At 41.1% G+C, this 10,038-nt stretch overlaps 1 protein-coding gene across 1 annotated transcript; it reads left to right on the top strand.

Annotated features, from left to right (window-relative positions):
• Positions 1–1,581: 1,581 nt before the first annotated feature.
• Positions 1,582–10,002, top strand: LOC115795928 (mitochondrial fission factor homolog A-like). Its single transcript, XM_030752070.1, has 7 exons — positions 1,582–1,730; positions 2,349–2,569; positions 2,779–2,957; positions 4,855–4,946; positions 5,092–5,262; positions 6,691–6,766; positions 8,516–10,002. Exons 2-7 carry the CDS (start codon positions 2,353–2,355, stop codon positions 8,645–8,647), a joined length of 867 nt encoding a protein of 288 aa, XP_030607930.1. The 5' UTR covers positions 1,582–1,730; positions 2,349–2,352; the 3' UTR covers positions 8,648–10,002.
• Positions 10,003–10,038: the final 36 nt, after the last annotated feature.

Here is a 10,038-nt window from a genome sequence, read left to right as displayed (position 1 = left end):
ACTGAAAATGCCCTGTGACCAGGCTATAATAGCATGAATTTGAACACAGTGGACAGTGTGGAGAAAGACGTTGTCAACATACATATTATTAGGCATGAGTAATATCTTTTGGATGATTGCAATTTTTTTTATTAATCAAAAATATGTACATGAGCTTTTTAAGGATCGGCATCATACCTAAATTCATCATCCAGAAACTACTGATACCGACAATGCAAAAGGTCCACCTTTAATACAATGCCTTTTTTTGTTTCTTCTCCAACTGTAAGCCTGCACTGGAGGTAAACCACCTATTTTTTTTGTAACTTTATCAAAAAAAAAAAAAAAATGCAACAAGTATACAGTGAAAAGTATACAAAACAAACAAACAAACAGATGACCCAGATGAACCAGGGGTTATCTACATTTAAAAAAGAAAAAGGTTGTAAGTGGAACATAAATTTAACGTTTGATAGACTTTTGAGGAGATTTTTTAAAGGAGATCTCTTATTAAATGTACTTTTATAAATTAAGAATTTAGCCAAAAACAAAATCAGGAGGTAAACCACCTAGCTACATGAAAAATTTTTGAAAAGCGATTTCCCCAAAATACCCCAATAAGAACGGGCCGGGTATTTGGTGCATTTTTAATTCACATATTGAAGCAGTGCCCTACATTTTGACTGGCTGATTTTGGTTGGGGAAAGGTCTGGACTACCAGTTCAGCATCTGGACTGAAAAAGAAGTCACCTGGTTGGGAGCATATGCTGCTCTAAAACCTGTATACTGTATATCTTTCCGCATTGATGGAGCCTTTCGTGTTCAAGCTGCCAATGCCATAGGGACTAATGTACCTCCATACCATCACAGACGCAGGCTTTTGAACTGAGCGCTAATGACAAGCTGGATACTCCCTCTCCTCTTTATTCCAGAAGATGCTGCATCCATGTTTTCCAAAAAGAATTTCAAATTTGACTTCGTCTGACCACAGAACAGTTTTGCTCTTTGTCTCAGTCCATTTTAAATGAGCTTTGGCTAAGAGAAGACAACAGTGTTTCTGGATCATGTTCACATATGGATTCCTCTTGGCATGATAGAGCTTTAACCTGCAATCTACAAAGACCTGAAGTGAAACCCAGTGTTAAAAACAATGAAAAGTGTCCACTGCAGCCACTGTCTTTCAGTGTGTCCCACACAAACAGGCTATTTACCCTACACTTTCTTGGGATGCGGTCATCGCTGACCTACAGAAAGCACATCATAATTTAAAGTCAGGCTCCCAACTATATTTTACAAAACACGCATGCTCTTTTGAGCGTTTTCTGTTTTATTTCACTGGCACTAATGAAGCCAGGTTTCCAAATTACTTCGGTAACTTTGACTGTTTCTAGTTTTTAAAATCTTACTGAGGCTAAAATGTTATTTTTATAGTCCTGACAAATTAACTTCTGTGAAAATGAAATCTAAATAAACTAAATAAGGCAAGTGAAACGGCTAATCTTAAGTGTGCGTTCGCTTTCGATTTTAGGCGTCACCTGTTCTTGCGACCGGCGGTGACTGACGGTGCGCTTCATAGTAGTAGCCGCCCCAGCGGTCACACGGGATAGTATTAGCAGCTCTACCCACACCGGTTAGAGGCGGTGAGGATTTTTGGTCCAGTCTCGCCGTCCGTCTCTGTTGCTGTTTGTGTGACAGCACGAACAGCGTGTCGGCGCATGTCAGTTTAAAGCCCGGTGGTAAAGGCGATAACGGTGAGTACCGACAGGCGACAGAGCTCTGGCTGACCCACATGTTAGTGCAGACAGCCCCCGGCTTACAGCGCAATATTTAACTAGCTAACGGCGGTAACGCCATCAGCTAGATAGCTAACATACAGGCTAGACATGGCGTCTTACGTGGATTTTCACTCCTGTGACATTGAAGCAGCGTGCCAGCAACTGCTACACCTCATGTCGCTGTTATGTAACGACATAACATGAAATGCTATTTCTCATACTTTATGATTAGGGCGGACCTACACCCCTCTATCTTACACCGTGTTCATATCGAGCTCCTGTGGAGCAGGTGCCTTTTACACGGGCTGGTGATCATGGTTTAGATCTAGGGAGCACCATTTGCCACTGAGCTAACTGGCTAAATTCAGGGTTAACCGCAACATGTGTGCCATTTTAAATTAGCATGTAATAAAAATCAGGCAGGACGGCTTCTAACATTCACTCAATTACATGAGCTTCGGTGAGAATATTTAACATGGGGCACTCTTGCTTCTGTGACGATTAGGAGATTATCAGCTGCGCTCACACCCACACTTTCTTTGGTTAGTATCTGTAATGTGCGTTTCATTTGTTTTCCATTTTGTGTGTTAAAAGCTGGATGAGTGGGGCAACTTTCACTACCGCCTCTGCAGAGGTGGCTGAGATGAACCGCATCCACTATGAGCTGGAGTATACAGAGGGCATCAGCCAGCGCATGCGAATCCCCGAGACCCTCAAAGTGGCTCCGGAGAGCCAAACGGGATCCGTGCAACTTCAGCAACCCCTCCCCACTCACACAACACTGATGCAGGTTCCTGAAAGGATCGTTGTTGCAGGTGAGGACAACAGTTGGTAGCCGTGTCTGAGGTATTATGTTTCCATCACCATATATTGGTCAAATAATAAAAAAAACTTAAATATAAAAGGAGTGAAAGTAGACTGTGAAGGGGAACAGCTCTTCTAACACCATGAACTATGGAAAGTGGGAACCATGACAAATGACCATACAGTGTATAAAATTTTCACAACCCTTGTTTGTCTGTAGGTGATGATGGAGATCCTCAATTCACATGTCCAAGAGACTTGGATCTGATTCAGTCCATTCCTCCTGTGGACCTCCTGAACATGAAGGCCCCTCCGCGGGTCCTCACCCTTACAGAGCAGCCTCTGGACTCGCTTGAAACTGACCAAACTGTCACCTCACAGCGCAATCCCAGCCAAGCAGTAAGGTTTCTTACCTTACCCAACTTCAGCTTACTTCTCATCGCATTGAATTTACTTATTTTTTGTGTTCTAAACTTTTAGTGGATCCATAGTGTAGTGGTATACACATTCAACTTATGCTGAAATTATGGTTCAGCAGTGGTAGTCCGCTGGTAGTCTGTGGACAGCCTGTCTGCCTGCAGAGAGTGTCTGCTGGCGATGGAGGTAGTGTACAAAATATGCAGTACAACCAGTCTGTGGGCTACTCTTGCTTGTGCTGTTGTTGGACTGTCAGCCAGTTGGGTATTAAAAACAACGAAAAGTGTCCACTGCAGCCACTGTCTGTGCTTTTCATGCTGTATCTTTTGATTCTCCCATTCCCGGTGAGCTCCGCTGTCGCTTCCTTCCCTGTTCTGGCCTACTTGTGTCCCAATCAGCATTTGACCAATGCATGTCTAGCAATATGCAGTAGGGATTTTGGAGGTCTGCACAGGAACACATTTGTATGCTGTCTGTAGGGAAATACATTAGCAAACGTACACAATTGCAGTGTCATTATTTATGCATATCAAGTGGAAGATCCCCTGGTTAGAACCTGCAAGGAGACACAAGTCCTTTTGTGGTTGCTTCAGGATAAATATGCAGAGCTACCCACTGTGATGACTCCTCGTGAATAAGGAAGCAGTTAAAATTTGCTTTATTGTGTTTTGACACTTTTCACAGTAATAATTAAAATTAAATCAGTGTAGTTAACATAGCATTAATAATGAGATGTAAGTGAGATTAGTTTGAGAGAGGCTGTGAAGTTAGAATGAAAAGCTGGCCTATTGAAATGTATTGCAGTCTGATTATGTCCTCCCTGTACCTGTGGCTCTGCGATGTGTGTTGGATGTCCTCCACTGGCTCAAAATGTTGATCCTTTAACTTGGTTTATCTGGCACAGTCCACAGTTCAGGCACTTTCCTCAGAATCTTCTCCATTAGTATGGAGATGGTATAGTAAATCTCAGCCATGGCAGTCTCATCCATGTGGACTGGTTTGCAGAACCTTATGAAAGTTGAAAAAACAATGAGCGTTCTTCTGTTATCTCGCCAGATGTGCTGCCTTTAGGCTTGAATGTGGTGACTCTAACCGAAAGGTGAGAGACCCAGCTCTCATCAATAGCGATGAATCTTCCTATGAAATTTGAGGCAGTTTGAAATAGAAGTTAATGTTTTCTTTCCGTGCAAGTTTGACTACACAGTGCACTTGGTCTGAACGAGACTTCCAGGCAGTGAACTAAATATAGCAGCAACAGGAGATCAGCCAAATGTATATAATGGTGTGTGCTAAAAGAGGAAAGTTACTTTTATTGTACTGACCTGTTGTGCACATTTATCTCCAGAAGAAATCTTGGATGACTTGGATTAGAATTTAAGAAATGATAGCTACACACTTCCTCACTTATGTCCTACAGTTAGACTCCTTTTGTTGGGTACTTAACCTTTGCTACTAAACAATCAAGAGTAAATGCATTTTTCAATTATGAGATAAAAGTGCTTTGAGTGTGGTTCTTGGTTGCTTACAAAAACTGCATGGGCTTATGGGATTTATGAAGTACAATAAAAACTGTAACTGATCCCCTTTAAGTAGTCTCTTTGTGCAGTGCTGCACTTCTTCTGGTGCTTTTCCAACATTTTGATCTCTCCATGGAATATGGTTTGTGTTTCTTACAACACAATAGAAAAAATAACACATAAGTAGTGAAAAGGCATCAATAAAATATTTTTCTTTAGTGTCAAAAATCACTGCTTTTATTTTTTCAGTCAGGCTGAACTATGTGTGGTTGTTCATCAATACAGTAATCATGCATTAATTGAAATGCCATTAACCTACAAAGTGAGCTTGATAATATTTCAAATCTTTCATTTAATGACAGGCTGGCTTTCATGCTCGGTCTCGAAGGGAGCGCAGCGTGAGTGACAACATATCTGCCCGTCACAGCAGTCAGATCAGCAGAGGTGATGTAAGGTATGGGCACAGCCACATTTGAAACACCTGTTAAAGCACTGCTTCACCACCATTGCTGCTGTTCCACTTTAAATCATTATTTCACTCTTGATTTATAAAAGCATCTTCTTTCTTTAATATTTCTCCCCATGTATCTCCCTGCCAGTGTAACCCCTTCCCCTTCTGCCCCCCCAGTCCGCTTGTGCCCTCCCCTCTGTTCTCCCGAGGATGCAAACATCAACCTGTTTACAGCTGCTGGGCTCCTGTCGTACGTCCAGTCAACGACACGCCGTGCTTACCAGCAGGTCCTTGAAATTCTGGATGACAGCCACCGCAGGTGATTTATTTATTTCTTTTTTTTTCTTTGTGAATTTCTTACAAATCTTTGCACTCAGAAAGATTCTCAGAAAAAACTGATGGTTTTTGTGGTGAAATCCTGGGAAAATCATGAACTAAGGTGATTTTTTAAAATTTTTTTTTATTGTGTGTGTGTGTGTGTGTGTGTGTGTATATAGTTAAAGTAAGTAAGTAGTTCTAACAAGAGAAAGTTTATAATTAATTGCATTAGGTAGTAAAGTTCTACACCTGAAGCCTGTTAATGTTTCTCAATAAAAGCAGCGACTCTTAAACTTGCTTACTTCACAGTCCTGACTTGTGTACGTCCCCCTTTGTTTGACAACTTTCATTTATTAGAAAGAAATCAAATTATTTTCCCTTGATGTTTCCATGGGAAACATGAGCAAATAGCATAGCCAATACAACCCCAATTCCAGAAAAAGTTGGGATTCTGTGTAAAATGTAAATAAAAATGCCTGGGGTTTATAAACCCATATTTTAGTCACAATATAACATAGAAAATGTTTAAACTTAGAAAACGCACCATTTCATGGATGGTCCCTTTCCTCTTTAGTCCAGAGGAGACAACATCCATGTTTTCCAAAAAGAATTTCAAATTTCTGTTCATATCACCGCAGAAAAGTTTTCCTCTTTGCTTCAGTCCATTTTTGGTTCAGAGAAGATGGTGGTGTTTCTCGATCATGTTCACGTATGGCTTCTTCTTTGCATGATAGAGCTTTAACCTGCATTTGTGGATGGGACAGTGAAACAGACTGTGTTCCTGAGCCCATGCAGTGATTTCCATGACAGAATCATTCCTGTTTATAACGCAGTGCTGCCCAAAGGCCGAATATCACCGACATCCAGTACTGATTTTCTCATATGTTATTTTTATGAAATGGTTCAAACATTTGATATTTTTTCTGTGTTCTATTCTGAATAAAATATGGGTTTATGAGATTTGCAAATCATTGCATTCTGTTTATATTTATACATTTTTATACAGCATCCCAACTTTTTTGGAACTGGGGTTGTAGTTCTTATACATAAATGTTTTTGTAACTATGTACACAGTTTCTGAGCTAAGAAAAAACATCACTGCTGTCATTACAACTATTACTTTTAAAAGAACAATTTTGTTTATAGCTGTTTGTTGTTGCTTATTCCCCATTTTTGCCAGGTGAACAGATAATTATAATTATAAACAAGTAACTGTTTCAGAGTCCTTCAGCCCTTTACCACACTGTGTCTGAGCACAATTTAGAACATACAAACCTATGAAACTGTAGCCCAGATTTAAGCACAGCAGAATTGTCATAGGTGAAGGTGATCTGCAGATATGGTGAAGCAGTCAGTAAGGTGGATATTGGCCATTAAATCATTGCATCCCTTGTCAACAGCCTGAATGAAAATGTGCTCATCTCCACAGGACGCACATGGACCTCGCCCTGGATATAAACCCAGATGAGTCTGGCTTAGTGGATGCCTCCTCACTGCGGCGACAGGTAATGTGTCATATGCTGATTTTCTGTGTGAATGAAAAGGACTGGTGTTACATAATTTAGGTATTGTTCCAATATATTCTATTTTTTCAGGTTTATAGTAAACTATTGTGAAGTGATCGATTTGTCACGCTCCTGTTCATAATTTTTATGGACAGAATTTTTAGGTGTAGCCAAGTGGTGGAAGGCTTCTGCCTTGGTGGTCTCAGAATCTCATCTCTGCTTTTTGCAGATGATGTGGTCCTGCTGGCTTCATCAGGTGGTGATCTCCAGCTCGCACTGGAGCGGTTTTCAGCTGAGTGTGAAGCGACAGGAATGAGAATTAGTACCTCTAAGTCTGAGGCCATGGTCCTCAAACGGAAAAGGGTGGAGTCCCCACTGTGAGTCAGGGACTTATTGCTGCCCCAAGTGGAGAAGTATAAATGTGTCAGGGTCTTGTTCACAAGTGAGGGGAGAAGGGAGCGGGATTGGAGCTGCGGCTGCAGTGATGGAGACGCTGCATCAGTCCATTGTGGTAAAGAGCAAGCTGAGTGTAAAAACAAAGCTGTCAATTTACGGCGGAAATGAGCTTCCTCCGATGGGTGGCTGGCCTCTTCCTCAGAGAGAGGGTGAGGAGTGCAGCCATTTGAGAGGGGCTCAGAATAGAGCCGCTACTTCTCCACATTGAAAGGAACCAGTTGAGGTAGTTTGGGCATCTGACTATGGCTACGTTCACACTGCAGCCTGAAGTGACCCAAATCCGATTTTTTTGCCCTCATGCGACCTGTATCCGATCTTTTCATGCCAGTCTGAACAACACGGATCGGATTTTTTCAAATGCGACCCAGGCCACTTGGATATGTGGTCCTAAATCCGATACGTATCCGATCTTTTCAAATGCGACCTGAGTGTGTACAGCCAGGTCGCATTCATCCGACCTGCACGTCATTGATACTTGACAAACGTCACTATTCTGCGTCCCGTTACGCGGACGCCGAAAGGAAAACGTGTGACTTCTGTAGCGCTCGCTACATGTAACGTTATCGCGTCCTCTACTACGCATGCGGGACACTTTAAGGTTCGTCTGCTGTTCACACACAGCTCACATCCAAGTCGCATATATTTGGAAATGTGAACGACCACGCCAAAAAAAAAAATCGGATTTCACAAAAAATCGGAATTGGGTCACTTCAGGCTGCAGTGTGAACGTAGCCTATGATGTCTCCTGGGCGCTTATTGGTGTTCCGTGCATGTCCACCTGGGAGGAGGCCCTGGAGCAGACTCAGGACATGCTGTAGAGATTATATCTCTCGGCTGGCCTGGAATGCCGTGGTATTCCCCTCGATAAACTTTCCATTGCAAATGTTTATTTCACGGGGAGAGGGAGGTCTGGGTTTCTCTGTCTAGGCTGCTGCCCCCATGACCTGGTCTCAGATAAGCAGCAGAACTGGATGGATGGATATTGTGAAGTGTATGGTTATGGGGCTCCTTTTGATGAATGCTGACAGAGCGGCACACAGCAAGTGTTCAGTTACAGTCATTAGACACTCAGCTCTAAATAAACAAAAACAAGGAACACAAACAATTGAAAAGTAAGAAGCTACACAGAGATTTGATTTGAGACTGGCAGTATTGTTCAGCTGTGACCGGATATATTGCTGTATGCGCTAAAATGAAACGTGGAAATTTCTCTGCATATATTTCAGTAAATCTTAGCCAGGCACAGCATAAAGCAGAGTTTCAGTTGGTGTTAAAAAAATTTTTTTTTTCTAGATTGTGAAGCTAAACCGGCGTCTGCAGCTTTTGGAGGAAGAAAACAAAGAACGCTCCAAGCGAGAGGCGATCCTGTATTCTGCCACAGTGGCTTTCTGGCTGATTAACACCTGGATCTGGTTCCGTCGCTAAAAATGTGAGCAGTCAGTCTCCCAAAACACCGGAAACCAAAGCAGTTCCTTGTTAAAGGTGTGATCACTGAATTATAGCAATTTCTATACAGAGGTTTGACCTAAACATGTCAATTTTAGCACTCATGAGGCAAAACATGAGACAGATAAACACTGTTTTCTGTATGTCAAGTCAATGTGACGGCATTTCACAGTGGATAGTAGTATCCACAGGTGCAGGGCTCACTACAAAGTGATGTTATTGAGGTGTCTTACAGGACTAAAATTAGGAGTAAAGCTACTTATCTGTATCTTCCTTCTTTTTTTTTTTTTTCTTTTTTAATAACTGGCAAGTCAAGGAACAATGACAATACAACTGAATGATTTTGCAGAGGAATTTGTAGCAGCACCAACAGCCACTTCAGTGGTTAAGGTAATGCTGTCTCCACTTTCAAATCCTGCACGTGTTTTTTTTTTTTGTTTTTTTTTAATCACAGAGAAATTAAATATGGTACAGAAATAGGAAGAGTGCCCGACAAAAATTGGCAACAACTCTTACAGATACAATTGTTATTCAAATGTTGCTGTTTGCACCTTTTAAAGTTGGCAATCCATTGCACAGAAGGAACTGTGTTACAGTGATGCTTACCATAGGTAAATTAGACTTTTTAGCTTTGGACAAATTATTAGATGGCAAACAAGGATTTATGTAAGTGACAAATGTTTTGGGAACTACAGTTGCAGGACTAAACCTGACCTGTCTGTTTAAAGCAGGTTATAAACTACCATTCTTAAAGTGTCAAACTACATGGAGAGACTCTGCCATAACAGTCACCCTTCGTTACTGAAAACCTTTGTGTACATTAGAGCATTTGAACACCCTGTCTCATCTGTCTTTAATGTTATTTATTTTAACTTTTTGCCTAGGGATTGCCATATGATGATGCGGTAACCAAAATAACAAGGGTAGGGTACTGTGAAGTGCTGTTTGCACAGTGTACATTTGTTTTTCCCACCAAGTTACCTACAAAATTAAAGCATGGATTATGACGTTTTATACATCATTCAGTGTGATATAAAGAGACAGTGTGTGTGTGTGTGTGTGATCATGCATAATAGATGACAATGTTGTTGAAATATTAAAGACATTTTATTTTGATAATTAATTAAATGTGTATTTAATGCAGGTTTATTTATCACATAATAATGAGGTGCATAAAGTTGGTGTGAGTGGCTGTTTGTCTGTGAAGCGCTGTACCTACGTGTCTCACTGAAAGCTGGAGGTTTGAGTTAAACATTTAAGTTATTTTGTAATATAAGAATACATTTGATGTTTGTAAATATGTTTGTTGTAATAAATACTGGATGTCAGTTTCAGCCCTGTGTGTGCTTGTTTTCGTGTGCAGTGTTGAC

The sequence above is a fragment of the Archocentrus centrarchus genome, chromosome 17 (assembly GCF_007364275.1).
Source record: "Archocentrus centrarchus isolate MPI-CPG fArcCen1 chromosome 17, fArcCen1, whole genome shotgun sequence".
In the NCBI taxonomy this organism is placed as follows: domain Eukaryota; kingdom Metazoa; phylum Chordata; class Actinopteri; order Cichliformes; family Cichlidae; genus Archocentrus; species Archocentrus centrarchus.
The sequence above is the reverse complement of the archived record's forward strand: the minus strand, read 5'-3'. Positions and strand labels throughout refer to the sequence as shown.